Below are 20,384 nucleotides of genomic sequence, written 5' to 3' on the forward strand. Positions count from 1 at the left end.
ATTAATAAGATATTGATAATTCGAATATTCAATTAAAACGTTTCGAACTTTAGAGACTAATTTAGAACAATATCATAATATAAATACGATTCATGCAATTAACCTCATTTAAAAGAAAGTGTTCTTAGTAGAAGATTGATTGATTTGGAATCATATGCTTTATTCCCCCCAATAATTATCCCAAAGTGCACGCCACAGTTGCATTGATAATTATGAAAATTAGTATTTTAAAGTAAATTTAACCTTTTTTCCTTATGATTACACGTTTGCAATAAAAATGTTTAAATTTGGAGACTTATATTTAAAAAATTTCAAGATTTGTTGATTGAGTCTTAGCTCGATTGATATGAGTATTGCTGTTAATACAGGAGGATGTAGATTCGAGTGTACTGAAGTACATCATCTTTCTATTTATAGGTTAGGAAGAGACTATTAGTAATTTTAGACATTGTGCCAACAAGAATTAGATATGGTTAGAATTTATGAAAAATTGTTCAAAAAAGTTTTGAGATTTTAAAAAGATATATATTAAAAGCAAATTTTATTTCATAGGCTTAATATATCCTTTAACACATTTTTCTAATGTAGTGTATGTATTAATTTATCGTCTAATTTAATATTTATATTTGATAGAAATTATATATTTTGGTACTCAAAGGTAACTGTGTTAATTATTTAGTGTCGAATTAAGAGGGCCAAAGCTAGAAAAAAATATGCATGCAACAAAATTTGAACCCAAAATTACGTAACATTATTTATCAATTTTGTCATTTCAACCAAAATTATATTTAAATCTTTTATCAGTTTTTAATAACTTTATTATACAACTAGCTTGGACTCCTTAGTTGTTTGTGTGCATTAATATTATAATATTTTTTAATTACTTAATGATTTGAGAAAGATATGATTTCGAGGTTATTAAATGTGTCTTTACTTAAAATATATTTAAGTTTAAAATAATTTTAATATTATCGATATTAACAGGGTGACAGATCATATTGTCAAAGAAACTCAAGGCGAAATGGAACAATTAATTATTCATAAGGAACCACCAGGTATTACGAGAGATTTATTGAAGGATGATATCTATCACGATATATGTCCATTACTTGAGGAAGATTAGTACCGATGTAACTTTAGTTTAAGACTATATTGTTTTATTTACCAATATATATATATTAAGTTTAAAAACCTACTAAATATAATTTTAGTTTTGATTTTTATAATTTATTTAACTTAATTATAAATAGAAGTATAATTAATTTTAATATTGTATTTTTAGTATATATTTAATATATTCATGCATACTTCAATATATCAATTTTTAGAGCATATATTATTTAAGCTAAATATCACATGAAAATATTGATGTAAAATTAAAATACATTTGTATATGCATGTATTCATATAAAAATTATTGATTTTATTCAACAAAAATATAACATATAATAATATTATTGAAAATAAAATAAGTCTAAATGCATTGATATTATTAAAATAAATATATTTTTTTAAAAATTAATTAATAAATTAAATGTAGCAACATTTTTTTATGTAAGCAACATGTATTGTTAATATTATGTTACTTCGTATTATTATAATAATTAAAAAATATATAGTTTCTATTTTAGATTTTATATTAAACAAAATTAAATTTAAATTATAATTCGGAATTTTTTATTCCAAATTTGTCACTATATTTGTACTGAAGGGTGAAGTCAAAAAAATTTGTTAGGGGTCAAAATTAAATTTTAATTTTTAATAACCTATATCTTTATAATTTTTAAAAGATTGAATTAAATATTTATCATTTTTAGGAAGAGCCAAAGCGCAATTTTACCTTTACTAATTTAAAATTTTAAAATTTCTAAAAGACCTAAATGGATAATTTTTCACTTTAGAGGGAGTCGGGGCTGCCTCTACCAGCCCCCTTAGATCCACCACTGAATTTACCTTAAATAATTTTTTTAAATATAGTCAATAGCTACAAGTGGCAGATTATTATCGTGACAAATGACAGTTTATAAACTATGCCACATAGAAATTCTTTTTTTTTGTCGAAACCAAAGTGTCCACCGCCAGTAATAGTGACTAATCCTCTCGTCATGGGTGCTCCCCAAAGAGGTAAACGATTAGCCATAAAATGTATTCCATTCCTATGAGTGGGGATTTCTTTTCTTTTATGTAACATTATAATGCTATAGTATATATATGATTGTCTTCACCCACACGGTGAATATACTATAATCAAGTTTTCTTATTACGACTCTACTTATGCGTAAAAAAAATATAAAAGCTATCAATATCTTTAACGATAAGTTGAGATTTTGAGAATTTTAAAAATTCAAGTTCGAAGTTTCATTTCACATGCGGATTTTCAATTGAATTTTTTTTTGATTAAGTCTCGTATGTGTATGAGAACTACATACTTAAATGAAACTAATTAATAATAAAATATTAAATATGTACAAATAGATTAAATTGCAAGAAAAATAAAATTAAAATACGAAAAGACATTTTTTTAAAATTTCTCTAAACCAGTTGGTAATCAATTGACTTGTAACACCAACTTAATCAAGAGTTTAAATAATAATATCGATACTCTATTTAAATTTATTCTCGTATAAGTTCAACTATATTATGATTTTCAAACACATGTGCAATGTAAGGATATGGGGTTTTAATTATAATTTGTGATTATTTTATAAATATCATTTCAGAAAATTTTAAAATATAATATTAAAATAATCTTTCTCGATTTCCAATTTTAACATATATATATATTATATCACCATCGGGAAAGCAATTTAGAATCAATTGAGCACTATAATGCACTGCAACTGCTAGTGTTGAATTTTAAGTGAAACTTTCGAAGCATTACTTCTTCGTAAAACGTAGGTTTCAACTTCTTTCAAGCCTTTCATCAAACATGGCATCTACATTTTAGTTTCCACTTTCTTTCTGAAGATAAATGATGATTTGGGTTGGGTTTTTTTGGACGTAAATGCAGGTCAAGCAGTGTCACGGCGGCAGTGATGGAAGTGGCGGTGATCGGAGGTGGGATAAAAGGGTTGGTTTCGGCCTACGTACTGGTCAAAGCCGGCGTGGACGTGGTGGTTTACGAGAAAGAAGAGCAATTAGGCGGCCATGCGAAGACTGTTAACTTCGACGCCGTTGACTTAGACCTTGGCTTCTTGTTTCTTAATCCTGTAAGGCTTTTTTCTTTGTTTTTAATTATTATTATTTTGAATTTTTTTAAAAAATAAGCTTATTATTAAACCGAGTATATATATATTGTTATTTAAAATAAATCATATTATTGCAATAGTATTTTTATGTTTTAATATCTCTATTATTATTAAAGTACTGATCGAATTTAGTATCACGTGTTAATCGGACATTTTATTTTTATATCTTTAACTGTGACATCACTCTTAATTAAGTAATTAATTGGTTTAATCGATGCTTTTTAGTAACTGGATCACTCAAGCCATCGGTTTTTTATCCGATTGATTAGTCCAGTTTGATCAAATATTATAAAAATAAAAATAAAAATTCTAATCCAACCGGTTCAACAGTCAATTTAATCAAATTTTCAATCTGATTCAATTAATTCGTATTGATTCATAGATTAACCGATTCAAATTTTTTTTATTATAAAAAATTGCAATTATATTGCATGCATATGTTATTAATTCATGTATTTATAAAAAAGTTATGAATTTAATCCATTTACTTTTTAAATTTTTAAATTTCAGTACTTACTAAATGATGATTGTTAAATTTATTATGTTATGTTATTTCGAAAATCTAATGCAGTAAACATGTTATCATATATGTAATGTTATCTGCTTATTATTTTCACATATTACTCACTAAAAACCCAATTAATGGATTAACGACTGTCATTTGCGTCGTCAAGATTGAAATTTTAAAATTCGAAATGTGTAAGGACTTAGGGTCAGTTTAGCATTACTTATAAGCAGCACTTTGGGAACAAAAAATACTTTTGAGATAAAAGTATTGCTAAATAAGATGTTGTTGAGCTTTTCAAAAGTGTTTTTGGGATAATAAATGCTTTGCAAAAGCAGAAGCAAAAAATTTTAGTTTTTGTTCAAAAGTACTTTTTGGCCCAAAAACACTTTTGAGAAGCAATGTTAAAACTAAGTCTTAGAATGATCTAATTAGAAAATATGGACTAAATCTACAATTATATATATAGTACAAAATTAGTAATTAAATTTAACCAAATGGGTTTAACAACTAGTGTTTAGATCAGAACTAAAATTTTAAATTTTAAAAAATATAATGACGAAAATTAATCAAAGTAAAGTATAAAAATTAAATCTGCAACTTTCGTAAACTGTAGGGACTAATAGCAGAATTTAACCTACTTATAATGGGTTACATACATGCACATTCAAGTATGATTTGATTGGTCTGTCACCTGTCTGTCGATGTGGGATTAGAATCTTTGTACTAAAACTGCAATTTTATGTTAAGATTCAATAACTCCGTTTTTGGAAAATTATGGAAAATTTTTTATTTAAAATAATTATTGAATATTATTTTAAATTATAAATATGTTTTAAATATGTGATTTTAAACGCATACGTATATAATAAAATTATTAGTATATATAAAAATAAAAGTACTTAAGAGATCCTTGTATTATTAGAACTGTTTCAAATTAGTCTTTCTATATTATTAAATAGTTTGATTTAGTCCTTATACTATTAAAAAGAATCAAATAATGTCAAATTAAAATACAGTTAACATTTAGTGTTTCACAGAATTAAAATTTTTTAAAATTTTTATGGTTCTATAAATGAAATCTTTTGTTTAGAATTGAACTGCAATTAATAAAAAATAATTTTCGAGACAATTTTTATATAAAAAATATTAATTCTATACAATTTAAACTCGTGCAATTTTTTTTAATAATATAAAAATTAAATTCATTCATTTAATAATTTAATAATAGAAGGAACAACTTGATAACGACCTCCCTAATATTTTATCCTAGTAATTAACCTGTTGATGTCAGGTCTATTAGGTGTCCTTTCTGAAAACACCTTTGAGTTGAAATGTGGACCAACCTTATTAATTAATTTTACTATTAAATTAATTTTTTATTAATTAATTTTAGAGATAGAATTAAGTTAATTTTTTATTAAATAAATAGATTTAATTATTTTACTATTAAATAAGTCTAAATTTTAACAAAATTAATCTATTTATTATTTAAAAGATATTATGATTTAATCCTTAAAAAATCATTTAAATAAGTATAAAACTTGAAAAATATTCACTCTATTAAATAGTAGATAATACTTTTTTAATTTATAAATATTTACTCTAAATTTAGTCGATTCTTTTTGATAGAATAATAATTCATTTAATAATTAAAGGACTAATTTGATAATTTCGTAATCTTCTAAGTGCTTTTAAGTATAATTATATATCAACAACCTATACATAAATACCTAGATATACATAAGTAAATAATAATATTCTCATCTTAGAACATTAAAAATAAACCTTATTATTTCCTAGGATGCTTGTAATTAAATAATTGACCTACAATGTTATTCTATCATATTTATGGCATATAATAATTTTATTAATAATAATTATAATATAAAATAATATTTTGTATTTATTTGTATTATTTATTAAATTAATTAATATTAAGTTTATAATCATAATATATATAACTATTATGTCATATAATATTTTACGAGTAATTTTATAGTTTTAATAATGGAATGTAATTGAAGTCAAAGTTCGGACATGTTTGATAACACTTGTTAAGATGATGGAAACAAATGCATGGATTTTATTATTACGAATTCAAACACTTTTTTCTTTTTCTTTTTTATGTTTTTGATGAAGCTATTGTATATATGTTTATGGTATACGAAACAATGCATGAAATTTATTAATTGTATGAAAAAAAATATGACAGGCAAGATATGCAACACTGTTGGATATAATCGACAGCCTTGGTGTTGATGTAGAAACATCCGATGTTTCATTCTCTATAAGCCATGACAAAGGCAACAATGGCTATGAATGGTGCAGTCAATATGGATTTTCCAATTACTTTGCACAAAAGAAGAAACTGTTGAACCCTTTCAATTGGCAAAACCTTAGAGAGATCATCAGATTCAGCAACGATGTCGAAAGGTTAGCTATTGCCTCTTCCAAGCTATCTTACATTATTACATGTTTTTATCAAGTGAAACATTTTGGACTTTGTGTGTTGCAGTTACCTTGGATCACTTGAGAACAACCCAGACATTGATCGTACTGAGACCTTGGGACAGTTTATAAAATCAAAGGGCTACTCTGAAAATTTTCAAAACACTTACCTGGTGAGCATTTTATCTCATTATTGAGTTTTTTTATATATATATATATTAATTATGGGAATTAATCAATGGGAAATATTGAAATTTGAGTAGGCTCCTATATGTGGTTCAATGTGGTCAAGCTCCAAGGAAGATGTTATGAGCTTTTCAGCATTTTCCATCCTTTCATTTTGCCGTACTCATCATTTGTACCAGGTGTTTGACTATTTTCCTAAATGGATACTACTTAGTCTTTATATATGGCTATCATATTGTAGGCTTAAGTTGCATTAGACTCTTCCTATATAAAACTCAATGTGTCGGTTTCGTTTGTTGATCTTTTTGTTTTCCTTTTCCATCTTCAGCAATTTGGGCAGCCACAGTGGTTGACTATCAAAGGGCACTCACATTTTGTTAAAAGGGTGAGCATTTTTCTAGTTTCCTAAACTCTCCACTTAGGTTCTATTGATGTAAGCTAATTAAAAGTATACTCCAATTCAATGAAATCAGGTTAGGGAAGTGCTGGAGACTAAAGGTTGTCAATTTAAACTCGGTTGTGAAGTACAATCTGTTTTGCCTGCTGATAATGGTGAGTGCTTGCCTCGAAAACCATCCATCGTTCAATATTTACCAGGAAAAATATGACGTTTTTCATATCAGATTTTACAGACCTCTGAGGATAGTTCTGTATAAATGGATTGACAGGTACCACCATGGTCTGTGGAGATGGTTTCCAAGAAACTTACAATGGATGCATAATGGCTGTTGATGCTCCCACTGCCCTAAAATTATTAGGAAACCAAGCAACATTTGAAGAAACAAGAGTACTGGGTGCTTTCCAATATGCTACCAGGTACTAAAACTTGTACTCCTTCGTTGATCTGTGTGCCTTCGAACGTCTCAAAATTAATATGCATGTATAATCTAATCTATTTTGCACGTCCTTTAGTTTATTTAAAGTGAGCTACTAAAATTCATGAAATCTAATCAATTGTTTCTGTTGGCAGTGATATTTTCCTTCACCGGGACAGTACTTTAATGCCACAAAACAAATCAGCTTGGAGTGCATTGAATTTTCTCAATAGTAGCAAAAATAATGCATTCTTAACATACTGGCTCAATGCACTACAGGTATGTCAAAAAATTAAGTTTGCTAATATTGCCTAACATCTAGGGAAGCATAGAAGATTCTTGTCAGATACCATTTATTTCATCAGAATTACTAAAATACTTGGTTGTTTATCCAGTTATAACTTGAATAATGCTGACTGGTTCTTATTCTTTTTACAGAATATTGGGAAAACAAGTGAGCCATTTTTTGTGACTGTCAATCCAGACCATACCCCGAAGAATACCTTGCTTAAGTGGTCGACTGGCCATGCAATTCCCTCTGTTGCTGCATCAAAAGCTTCACTTGAGCTTGGTCAGATTCAGGGGAAGAGAGGAATCTGGTTCTGTGGTGAGATTTTTCCTCATGAAATTTGTTAACATTTTGGACCAATATTTTGGGGAGAAGTAAATTATCAAGGGATGAAACTAGCTCTTTTAGTTCTCTTCTACTAGCTATAGATTAGTGAAGTATTATTGCTACTGTCATGGTGCTGTGCTTTTATATTTCTTGTGTTCTAAAACTTTCATTAGCTGTCATTATAAGATAATAAAGCATCATGTCAACTGCCTATCGTCTGAGTATCTGTTTTACAATTATTTCAGGCTATGACTTCAATCAGGATGAACTAAAGGTGCCTACCTAGTAATTTCTGCTTATTTTTAACTCTTAACAATGATTCAATTTTAATTCTGCAAGATAAATTCCTTTAGTTTAGGCTGCAATGAAAGTACAAGAATCCACAGCATTTTTCTAAGGTGCTCTTTTTTTCTCAGGCTGGTATGGATGCTGCACATGGTATCTTGGGAAAGCATTCTTCTGTTCTGCATAGTCCAAAGAGTATGTCACCCTCTTTCATGGAAACAACGGCACGCCTCTTTGTTACTAAATTCTTTCAACAATATATATCTATGGGCTGTGTAATGTGAGTTCTTAAATATAATCACTCAATGTTAGTTCACTGCATGTTTTTCTACTTGAATTTGACACAATTGACCATGTGGCTATCATCAGTTTCTTAGAGGAAGGAGGCAGAATTTTCACTTTCAAAGGAAACATGGAAAAGTGTCCTCTTAAAACAGTTCTGAAAGTACATAATCCTCAGTTTTACTGGAGGGTACACACCACACATTACTTAATCTTAATTCAGTTGGATTAGTTGTTAATATTAAACTCTATTGTCACCTTTGCTTATGAGCATTATATGTGCTTTCCCTCCAGATCATGAAAGAAGCTGATATAGGCCTTGCAGATGCATATATCCATGGAGATTTTTCTTTTCTTGATGAAACTGAAGGCCTTCTTAATCTTTTCCGGGTAAGAAAATGTTATCGAGATCTGTTCCTATACATACAATACAAATTAGGTTAGTTATGATTTATCATAATCTTCATTGATAACTTTGCAGATTCTTGTTGCCAATAAAGAGAACTCAGCTGCCTCAGGGTCGAATAAAAGAAGGTTCATTATAAGCTTGAAGAAGAATCTAGATTGCAATACTGGTAGAATCCATAAATAAAATCGGTTTATTAAGCATGGACATTTATTTGGTTGCAGGACTTGGTGGTCACCTGCTCTGTTAACAGCTAGTATATCATCTGCAAAGTATTTTGTGAAGCATCTCTTGAGACAAAATACTATTACACAAGCTCGTAGGAACATTTCTCGTCATTATGATCTGGTAAGTGATCATGACTCCATTTTCAACATATTAGAACGACATATTGAGTATTTAACCTCCAACATGTTATTTTTATTACACAGTTGCAAACTCTATCCGGATAACTCTTTGTTAAAGAACATTTTGTCTTTGTAATTCGGTGTTACCTAGTGCTACCAACAAAGAATACTATTTGCAATAGGATTTATCGAATCAAAGCTAACTAATTCCCTGCTAATTGTGTTTGCAGAGTAATGAACTTTTCACTCTATACTTGGGCAAAATGATGCAATACTCTTCTGGAGTCTTTAGGGTCAGTATCCCAACTTCTATGATTTTTTTTCTTTAAAGCGTATGAACAAAGGACTTGTTTTCCATGTCATGTTGAGATTTTATCCTTTTCGAGAATTGTGACACTAATATTAAGTTGCTTTACAGACGGGAGAAGAACATTTGGACGTTGCACAGCGTAGAAAAATCAGTTCTCTAATTGAGAAAGTGAGAATCCGTGATGGTCTAATCCGCATTCTTCATTTTTCTTTGCTACGATCATTTATTTGATTGTGTTGTTTTCTGTACATACAGGCAAGGATAGAGAAACGGCACGAAGTTCTCGACATTGGGTGCGGTTGGGGAAGCTTAGCTATTGAAACTGTGAAAAGAACAGGATGCAAATATACTGGCATCACTCTATCAGAACAGCAACTGAAATATGCTCAAGAAAAAGTGAAGGAAGCTGGACTCCAGGTATCCATGTCTGAAATTGGCTTCTGTCTGCAAACTTCTTGTTCTTTTGGACTTAGTGAAAAAACAATTTGCACCTTCTTTTCCATAGTTAACAAGTTTTTATCATCAGGATAACATCAAAATACTTCTCTGTGACTATCGCCAGTTACCTAAGGAACACCAATTTGACAGAATCATATCTGTGTAAGTTATAAATTCCGTCAGTTAACTATAATTAATAGTGACATGTCATATAGCTTTTAATATTTTGCAATTATATCCTTTAGAGAGATGGTAGAACATGTTGGTGAAGAATATATTGAGGAGTTTTACAGATGCTGTGACCAATTACTGAAAGAAGATGGGCTTTTTGTTCTTCAGGTAATGTTAAAATGGTGAAAATAGTACTTTTGCCTTTGTATTAGCTTTTATAATAACTTCAAAACTCCAATTATCTGTTCTTCATTGCTTTTTTTCCCATTAATGTCCAAGAGTGATATTCTTTTTTTGTATTTTTTTTCAGTTCATATCTATCCCAGAAGAGCTTTCCAAAGAAATCCAGCAAACAGCAGGTTTTCTAAAGGAATATATATTCCCTGGAGGAACCCTGCTTTCTTTGGATAGGAATTTATCAGCCATGGCTGCTGCAACAAGATTCAGGTAACATTCATTGTTGTTTAGACAAATCAGTGATGCTTTGTCCTTTGTTCTACAATACAAATTGACCAAGTATTATTATGAGTGCAGTGTGGAGCATGTGGAAAATATAGGAATGAGTTATTACCACACACTGAGATGGTGGAGAAAACTTTTCCTGGAAAACACAAGGTACCTACATATTGTGCCGATTTTGATTCGCATGAAAATCGTGTTTGGGGTTCAATGAAAACTAACATATTTTGTTTTCCTCCTCAGCAAAGTTCTAGCTCTGGGGTTCGACGAGAAGTTCATGAGGACATGGGAATACTATTTCGATTACTGCGCTGCCGGTTTTAAGACAGGAACTCTTATAGATTACCAGGTAAAACTCCATACATGTCAGTTAATGCTATGTGAACCTAAGATGTTAAAGCTAAGATATTAATCCCTTTGTGTATGTGATTGCAGGTTGTATTTTCAAGGGCCGGAAATTTCGGTACACTCGGAGATCCATACAAAGGTTTCCCTTCTGCATATTCCTTCATGGATGATTGAACAAAGTGTGGTTGAACATTGATCCAAAGAAGCAAACAAAATTATCACCACATGCCAGTGTTAAGAACAACCTATCTCCCTAGTCCCTACTTTTGTTTATTATGGCTATGTTTGCAATGCAAGAATAAGCAAACATTGTAATGTTAATAAAGTTTGCACTTTTGTAGACTGGATGGATGTTATCAATGAAGTACCTAGTTTATAAGTATTATTGCCTTGGTCACAACTTTTTGAGGTATAATTCATACCATACATGCATGCATGCAATACATGTATATATTACCTATATGAACATAACTCGTTGATACTAAGTACCAACAAGGAGCAAAAGATGATGGTGATGTGATCCGGTTCCTTCGTGTAGGATGAAGAGCTGAATGGTAAGGCTGAAGGAGGTCGAGACGAGGAAGAAGGAAGAGAATCCCCTTCTCTCATGTGCCCAGACTTATATAATAGGTCATCCTTTGTCTCATCAATGCTTGTTTGGCATCTAATCACTAACCTTTGATCGATCTGCACACCTATACGGTCCACCATGTGGCACTGCGAGACACAGGGATTCTCCAAGTCATTCTCTTCCTTCTTCCTCGTCTCGACGTCCTTCAGCCTCACCATTTGGCTCTCCACCCTACATCAGTGAACCGGACCACATCACCACCATCTTCTCCACTTTGTTGGGGGTAAAAGTACCATGGAGGCTATTGTATTATGAGTCAGATTACATTTTGCCCCCTCTATTGAAAAAAGTAGAAATGGATGAAAATTTTAATTGAAAGAATCATGATTAATTTACTCAATTTTTGAGTAAAGGGGCAAAATACAATCTAAATCTACGGTACTTTTAGCCTTTGTTCAGGTACTTAGTATCAACATAGCTTAATAAAGAAAATTTGACTACAACGATAACAATAAGATCAAATCAACCAGAGAGGCAATCTAATTCCATAGTTAAGTAACGATTAACAAGAAAAATGTATGGTTATATAATCAAAATGGATAACTCTTCAAAGAGGTAATATATGTACTAAGACTAGTTGAGGGTTCAAAAAACATACACAAAATTACACATTTCACTCCATCTCAAGTTCATGAACAGGGCGCATCAATAAATTATCTGTAGATTCAAGCTGAGCCAACAATGGACCACTTGTGTCTTCACACCTCAAATTCTTAAAGCTTGACAAAATCCCAAACCCAACAAAACCGATAATCATAATCAAAATCCCATGAACAGAAAACAAAAGATTCACCAAAGCCACACCTCTCATACTATCATCTTCAAGCTCACAATGGACATCAGCATTAGGACTACGAGGCAAAACTTCCATTTTCTTACACCCTTTGAAAACAAAAGCATCAGTGTATAAACATAAACCAGTTTGTAATAACCAAGTCCCTTTAAAAACCAATCCAAAACACAACAAAAACTCAGCAAAAAAAGCAGTTCTTTTAACAGACAAAACCAAACAACAACCGGCACAAAGGAGGGTTAATTGAGCAAGTAAGTTATAAACGATGGTACCAAGACCTGTTATACCAACACCGATGAAATAATACTCAACGAGAAAAGCTATACAAGCGTAAACAAAGATGAAAATTTCATTAAAAAGGAGATGATCAAGGGAATCATAAAGAACAAGGAAAATAATGAGTATCCAAAACAGAGAAAGGCTTGAAAATTGCTGGAAGAAGGAGAAACGATACGTGGAATGGCCTGAAAGTGATGAAAAAATGAAGATTTCGGCAAAAGAAGCATGTGGAAGAGCAACGGCGAGGATGTAAAGATCTAAGTTTTTCCATTTGGGATTGGAGAAATACCATGGTTTTGATTTGAATAAAGATGGGTTTTTTAAGAAATGGGATGATGAACAAAGGAAACGTCGGATGCCAATTGGGGTAAAGAAGAGACTTGCTAACAAATGGGTTTCTAAAGAAGCCATCGTTCGATTTTGGAGTTGGGAATTGTTTTTTCTGCTTATTTTCTGATGAATCGATGATGGTGGTGGGTTGCAATGTGAATGTTGTTCTTCGTGGTCGGATCAGTAGAGCTGACTTTTTCAATTTCATTTTTTATTTTTTGGGTATAATGGTGATTCTAGTCCCTAATTAGTTACCTGTAATTATAAATATGGATATGTCTGTACTTTTTAAAAATTTGGAGTTAAGTCCCTATATTTTATTTCTAGAAATTTAATCCATCTACTTTTTCAGATTTTAACATTCAGGTTCAACTATTAACCCTCTTAATTTTTTTGATTAAATTTAAGTTAAATACAATGCCATTTTTTTAATTACATGGCTATTAAATAAGTTTTTTATTTAAAAATATCACACCAAGAAATTTAATTAAAATAAATGTATAAGGACTAAATTCCAAACTTTTAAAAAGTTCAAAGACTTATATTAACCTTATAAATAATACATGTGTGAATATAATTAGATTGGAAGGGTTAATATACTATTTCATACTTAAATTTGACTTCAATGTTCACTTTGGTACCTGATTTCTTTTCCATTCGATACTTGATTTTATTTTTGTCCTAATTTAGTACCTGAGTTTGGTTTTAACCTTCAATTTGGTACCTAAGTTTTTTTTTCTTTGTCTCAATTAAATACTTATGTTTTTTTTTAGAGCTTACGTGCGAAATATCCATTGAGCCACATAATGTTATTTGTTTTAGGTACCAAATTAAACATAAAATCAAACTCATATACCAAATAATACATTAACTCAAAATGAATTCAATACAAAACACAATCAAACTAAAATCTAGAATATATTCAGGCTCCAATGGTGGATTTAAACCCAAGGTAGCTTTAAGCCAACCATGCTCGTTGAACTTATAATTTTTTTAGTACTATACAATTAGAAGGTTAGTACTCACATGCGGGTAGAAACATATCCGCACTACACATTATGTCCAAAAAGAACTATCCAAAGAAAGACCTACCATTTGCTCCTCGAAAACTCTAACCCGGGTGAATTCTATAAGTTAACAACTCGTTGACCGTATAATTATCATACATTACTCTCTTCTCAAATCAAGATTATTTGAACAAGACTGAATAAATCAATCAAATTAGTTGAATCAAGAACTGATTGAAATATTAATTTAGAAAAAGATATTAAATCGATTAACTAAAAATTCGATTGAACAAGACAATTAAATCAAATTTTTAATATTTTTATTTTTCATTAAATTTTTAATAATTTATTTAATCGAATAAAACCTCAAAATTCAAGCCACACCAGAATATGTGGCTCCTAATGCTTTAACAAAAAAAGAATGGAAAACACCAAAGGTTCTGGAAATTTCACCAAAAAGATGTTCATATCCCCTCTTTCACATACAGAAAAAACCCTGCTTCAAAAATCAAGCTTCATCTAATTCACAAACTACTTTGAATCGCCGCCACATTCACTGGTTGTTTCAATGGTCGTTTCGATTTCGGCAACCGGGTTTAAATCAGGTTTAGGAACTCCCTTCTACGGAAGTTGGGGTTCTTCTTCTTCTTCAGATTCTGACTCGTTGGTTAACTCAGTTCCGAGCCAGGTTCGAGTTGGAAAACCTGTTAGATCAAAGCCTGTGATGAAGAATGTTAATGAAGGGAAAGGATTGTTTGCTCCGCTTGTGGTTCTTACTCGTCAAATCATTGGCAAGAAAAGGTTTAATCAGCTCAGAGGAAAAGCCATTGCCTTGCACTCTCAGGTTCGGTTTTTAATCATTTATGCTATGTTTATCGGGTTAAATAAGTGATTATACATCAGAATTTCAAGTTTATTTATTAAAGAAATTGAATTAGTGTCATGGAATATGAATTTAATTAGAGAATTTTAAATATATATTAAATTATAATAAATTATAAATATATAAGCTATTAAATTGATAAAATTAATTTTTTATTATCATAAAAATATATAATTTAATTTTAATTTCCTTAAAAAAAAAATTTGCCTTCGCCTTCGATAAGTTCAAACTGTGTTCATTGAAGCTCTAATTTAATAGCAAAGTTGATCCCTTGAAAGGTAAAAATATTACGGATTAAGAGTCAGATTACATTTTGTCATTTCTATTAAAAAAAGACAAATTAATTTTTATATCTTAGATTCAAGTACGAATTGGTACTCTTGCTAATAATTTTGTTTATTTCTACGGTTAAAATTTGATCTCTATACATCAGTATGAGGTACATATGAAGTATTTGGTTATTTTGTCATCCACGTCAGTTTTTAACAATAGATATTGATGAATTTTTAATAGATAGGCCTGGCCTGGGGGTTATTTGGAGGTGCAGCTGCCTAGGGTCGAAGGTTGAAATATGTCCAAAATATTGTTTTTCAGTTATTAAGGGGTCTAAAAAAACTTTTTTTTTTAAACTTTTAAAGGCCAAGAAGATTTTTTTATCAACTTTTAAGGGACTTAAAAAAAATTTACCAACTTTTAAGGAATCTAAAATTCCGTTTTATTGTTTTGCCTAAGGCTCCAAAAATGTCACGAATAGGCTTGTTAATAAAAATGATCAGTTTACTCTTTAATCTAACGTATAGGTACTAATTTGCCTATTTTTTAAGTAAATGTGACAAAATACAATTCGACTTTTAGTACAACGATTTTCATAATACTTTTACCAACCCTAATAACTTTGAATTTTTATTTTCGAGTTTTCACCATATATGAACTTTATTCAAATTTAAATTTAGATATATTTTGATTATCCATTCATCTATTTGTGTATTATAATAATTAAATATGATGTGTTAATTAATTCTGATTGTAGCTGGTAATGATTATATGAAATATTTGCTGAAATTTGAAATTCAGGTAATTACTGAATTTTGCAAATCAATTGGGGCTGATGCTAAGCAAAGGCAAGGGTTGATTCGTTTAGCCAAGAAGAACGGGGAAAGGCTTGGATTCCTTGCATGATAATAATAACTTATGAATCAAGTTCCGTGCTATAGTCGGATATAGGTATACGTTAGAGATGGATGTGTTGGATTTTTTAAACTCTTTTATATATTTAAAAGATGTTATTTTTATAGATATAATACGAAGAATTTAACACTACGTTTGGTTCGCTCTAATGGAATAGAGATGCAATGAAATAGAGTTGTAATCAATCTCAGTCCCAGTGTGGCTAATCATCCTCTCAGACTAGCTACTGGTCATCGCCTTGGTAAGCTATTGCCTCACCAACTAGCTAATCAGACGCGAGCCCCTCCTCAGGCGGATTCCTCCTTCTGCTCCTCAGCCTACGGGGTATTAGTAGCCGTTTCCAACTTGTGTTCCCCTCCCAAGGGCAGGTTCTTATGCGTTACTCACTTGTCCGCCATTGGAAACACCACTTCCCGTTCGACTTGCATGTGTTAAGCATGCCGCCAGCGTTCATCCTAAGCCAGGATCGAACTGTAATAATATTCTTGTGTTTGGTTGAATGAAATAATATTGTAATAGCATCATTAACAAAATCGAAATGACTGACTAGAGTACCCTTAGCAGAATTTCTTTAGGGAGATGATATTGTTATTGTTATTAAATTTTGATATTAAAAACAATTTAATAAATAAATAATAAATAATAAAATCATATTTTAATATTATTAAATATAAATTAATAAAAATAATATATAATTTAATAGTATTTTAATATAATTCAAATATTTTTATTTTTATATTTTCTAAATACAAGTTTTAAAGGACTAATCTGAATTTTTTTTTTGTTATTCAATGTTACATGAAATAGCCATTCCTTGCTTATATCAAAGAATAATTATTACATGAAGACAAGTAATAAGAAATTAATTGTCATTCTATTAAATTAATATTACGTTTAACTAAACAAATGAATAGTTTACCATTCAATGAATAAGAGAAGGGATAAATACCTTACGCTCTAAGTCATGTAGTGCACCTTCTAAAACCTTCACTTTAACTATTCTATTTGATTTTCATGCCATATATACACGTGAAATTAAAATATATAATTATAATTGTTAATGTAGGAGGATGTGGATTTGGGTATGCTGAAACGTATTATTCTTCTATTTATATTGTGTTAACAAAAAATAAATATGATCAGAATCTATAATTAGATTATTAAAACAATGTATATAATTATAATTTTATTTCTTAAACATGGCAAGGGATAAATATATATAATTTTAAAATAACATATTTCAATTAACTATTTATATTTTTTTAAATTTAAAATTTTAAAATAATTTTGGAAATCAATGTAAATCAAGATTTTATTTTAACAAAAGGTTGATTAAACACTACAAGTTTTGGTTGACTTATTTTATATATATTTTTTACATGGACAAAGGGGAATGGGGCAAGCAATGGACTCCCTAAAAAGATGGTAGATTTATTATTTACGAAATTATATATTTGTATAATAGTAAATTTATATTTTAATTTTCTTAAAGTGATTTTCTGACTTCGTTTCTACTCACAGCTTATATCGTGAGTTTAAGTCATGGAAATTACTTACTTGTAGTGTATGTGTGATAATAATTTACTCTAGCATCGTCCTCCAACTTAAAATTTCAAACATCCGAAAATCTCAACTTCAGTTTAAATTTAACTCAACTTCATTTGGTTAAACTCTAACAAAAAGAAGTTGAAATATGTTATAATTTTTTGTATTTTTTGAAAATTTAGAATATAGTTCCTATACTTTTTTATTTTTAGGAATTTAATTTATCTACTTTTTAGATTTCAAAATTCAGGTACGGTAGTTAACACTATTAATTTTTTTGTTAAATTTGTTGGTGTGACATTTTAAAATGTGAAAAAAAACCTCATTTGGTAGCCATGTAGTTAAAAATGGCATTGTAATTAACATGGATTTAACATAAAAAAAAAGAAACATTAACAATTAAACATGAATTTTGAAATATGAAAAGTTGAGGGACTAGTTCCTTGGAATAAATGTAACACCCCTAACCCGTATCCTTCGTCGGAACAGGGTTTAGGAGCATTACAAGGTTTTACCGACCAGACTCAAATATTTCATATTACTTCACATTCATATCAGAAATTACTCATAAATTTATCATATAATCCCTTATATGAGCCTTCGAGGCCCAAAACATACATTAGAAACAAGTCAGGATTAAATCGAAAACTTAGAGAATTTTTCACAAAATTTCAAAAATTTTCAAAGTGCAGGGGACACACGCCCGTGTGGTCAGGCCGTGTGGCTCATACAGCCAAGTGACACACCCGTGTTTTAGGCTGTGTGGTATTTGAAGTAGGGCACACGACCATATCCCCCAGCCCGTGTAACTCTCTGACTTGCAATACATTTAAGTGTAGGGGTCACACGGCCAAGCCACATGCCCGTGTGCTAGGTCGTGTGATCAATTTTGAGCATTCTGTTTTAAAATTTTAAGATGCAGGGGACACACGGCCAGAACACACGCCCATGTGCTAGGCCGTATGTCACACACGGCTGAGACACATGCCCGTGTCTCTGCCCGTGTGGACAAAATAAGGTCATTTCCAAGCCTTATTCTTCACCCAATCACACCTTCCACCTATATAAACATTTAAACACATTCAAGAGCCAATTCAAGACATTTAAACTTAGCCAAATTCAAGTCTTATGCTTGACATATTAATACCTATGATCAAATGTCCAGCTTACCAAGATAGCCTAATACTTATAAACATGTTTTACCAAATACACTATCATAAACTAATATCCAATATACTTATATGATTTTCCTCATTCAACCCTTTAAACATACTCATCAAGCATATTAAGACTATTTACATATCAAAACATATCATTTAATAGCCATTCCAATGGCTAATTTCAACCAACATTAAATTGCTATCAATAGTAACATTTAACCTATACATGTCATTATTACCAAAACTAGTTTACTATTTATATATATATCGAAAATTCCGGGGGATAGTGTGATGTAGCTCCGACCAGCTTCCAACCTTTATGAGCCTCTGAGTATAAAACAGAGGAAATAAGACAAAGTAAGCACTTAATGCTTAGTAAGTTCGTATAACGGGAATTTAACTTACCATTCATTTACTTATATAATAAACATGCATAATACATCTAAAGCAATTTGGCAATTAGGCTAACACATATAACCTCAACAAACATGTTAGTCATGTATTTCATGTGAATAACAAAAACAAGGATGAGCTCATCAGGTATCGAGTTTCCAAGTATTTCATGCATATACGGATAATAGTTTCATTTTGATTTCACATGTTATCATGTCAGAATTTCACTCGTTAAATCATTTGAAATCTCGATGGATACTTGGGTAGACACTTGAAATGTACAATACTATAAATCCGTCAATTCATATACGGGAGTGCTTTTATGAGCATTTAAACAGAAAGCTCTCTCTCAAGCACTATAACGAGAAGCTCATTGAGCCTTGTAACAGGAAGCTTATCCGAGCAATATAACATGAAGCTTATCCGGGCAATATAACGGGAAGCTCACAAAGAGTCTATAATGGGTAGCTCCAAAGAGCAATTAACGGGTAGATCCGAAGAGCAATTAACAGGAAGTACAGGATAACCATATAACGGGAAGTTCAAGCGAGCACTAACGGGAAGCTCACAAAGAGCCTTTAATCGGGAAGCTCACGAAGAGCCATATAACGGGACGCTTATAAGAGCTGCAGTGTGCCCACAACACATGTAGGGTCACAACCGATCGAGATGTTCCAAAGAACATTTAACGGGAAGCTCGCAAGAACACTATAACGGGAAGCTTGAGAGGGCTTGTAATGGGACGCTCTTTCGAGCTACGGTACGTCTGCAACATATGCAGGAACACTACCATCTCGGGAAATAGAACCCTGTATCCATCGAATCTCATTATCCAAACGGGACTTATTTATTTATCAGAGATTTTCAATTACAAGATCAATTACATATACATATATGTCATTTACATAATTTACATATTCAACACTCAATATAAGCATATAAATATACACAATTAAGTTACACAAACTTACCTCGACAATTGTTCGTGACTTGTAAACTACTAATCCGATACCTTCTCTTTTCCATGATCTAACTTCGTTTTTGATCTATCTGGATCTATACAAGTAAATTTAACATCAATTTAATACAATTTACATTCAATTCAATCCAAGTCACATCTTAGGCAAAATTACCGTTTTGCCCCTGTACTTTTAATTAATGATGATTTCGTCATTAGGCTCGAAAAATGAAATTCATACAATTTAATCATTGTCCCAAGCCTAGATATTTTCATATATATATATCAATAGTAGCCTGTGAATTCCATGAAATTTTAGAATTTTTTCATGAATTCAACAACTTTTCAAT

The 20,384-nt window shown here is 30.6% G+C and overlaps 3 protein-coding genes across 6 annotated transcripts; 2 read left to right on the top strand and 1 right to left on the bottom strand.

Moving 5' to 3' along the window:
* The first annotated feature begins 2,427 nt into the window (after positions 1-2,427).
* LOC107936133 (uncharacterized) lies at positions 2,428-11,246 on the top strand. 2 transcript variants are annotated; one of them, XM_016868802.2, is made up of 25 exons: positions 2,428-2,894; positions 3,011-3,209; positions 5,969-6,189; positions 6,272-6,377; positions 6,468-6,569; positions 6,719-6,775; positions 6,864-6,942; positions 7,059-7,206; positions 7,361-7,484; positions 7,644-7,812; positions 8,067-8,095; positions 8,238-8,386; positions 8,476-8,578; positions 8,683-8,778; positions 8,870-8,922; positions 9,019-9,142; positions 9,372-9,434; positions 9,560-9,619; positions 9,707-9,868; positions 9,978-10,051; positions 10,135-10,228; positions 10,371-10,507; positions 10,595-10,675; positions 10,763-10,868; positions 10,955-11,246. In XM_016868802.2, exons 2-25 carry the CDS (start codon positions 3,036-3,038, stop codon positions 11,039-11,041), a joined length of 2,598 nt encoding a protein of 865 aa, XP_016724291.2. In that variant the 5' UTR covers positions 2,428-2,894; positions 3,011-3,035; the 3' UTR covers positions 11,042-11,246. The 2 variants fall into 2 exon arrangements, with proteins under 2 accessions (XP_016724291.2, NP_001314324.1); NM_001327395.1 differs by lacking the exon at positions 2,428-2,894 and having other exon boundaries at positions 3,021-3,209.
* A 709-nt stretch (positions 11,247-11,955) lies between these two features.
* LOC121213717 (uncharacterized) lies at positions 11,956-13,143 on the bottom strand. Its single transcript, XM_041086712.1, has one exon. It carries the CDS (start codon positions 12,979-12,981, stop codon positions 12,112-12,114), a length of 870 nt encoding a protein of 289 aa, XP_040942646.1. The 5' UTR covers positions 12,982-13,143; the 3' UTR covers positions 11,956-12,111.
* A 1,147-nt stretch (positions 13,144-14,290) lies between these two features.
* On the top strand, positions 14,291-16,544 carry LOC107936101 (protein PROTON GRADIENT REGULATION 5, chloroplastic). 3 transcript variants are annotated; one of them, XM_016868761.2, is made up of 3 exons: positions 14,291-14,751; positions 15,865-16,014; positions 16,131-16,544. In XM_016868761.2, the coding sequence occupies exons 1-2, from the start codon at positions 14,476-14,478 to the stop codon at positions 15,967-15,969; spliced, it is 381 nt and encodes a 126-aa protein (XP_016724250.1). In that variant the 5' UTR covers positions 14,291-14,475; the 3' UTR covers positions 15,970-16,014; positions 16,131-16,544. The 3 variants fall into 3 exon arrangements, with proteins under 3 accessions (XP_016724250.1, XP_016724249.1, XP_016724248.1); XM_016868760.2 differs by having other exon boundaries at positions 16,136-16,544; XM_016868759.2 differs by having other exon boundaries at positions 15,865-16,163.
* Positions 16,545-20,384: the final 3,840 nt, after the last annotated feature.

This window comes from Gossypium hirsutum, chromosome D01 (assembly GCF_007990345.1).
Source record: "Gossypium hirsutum isolate 1008001.06 chromosome D01, Gossypium_hirsutum_v2.1, whole genome shotgun sequence".
Taxonomy (NCBI): Eukaryota; Viridiplantae; Streptophyta; class Magnoliopsida; order Malvales; family Malvaceae; genus Gossypium; species Gossypium hirsutum.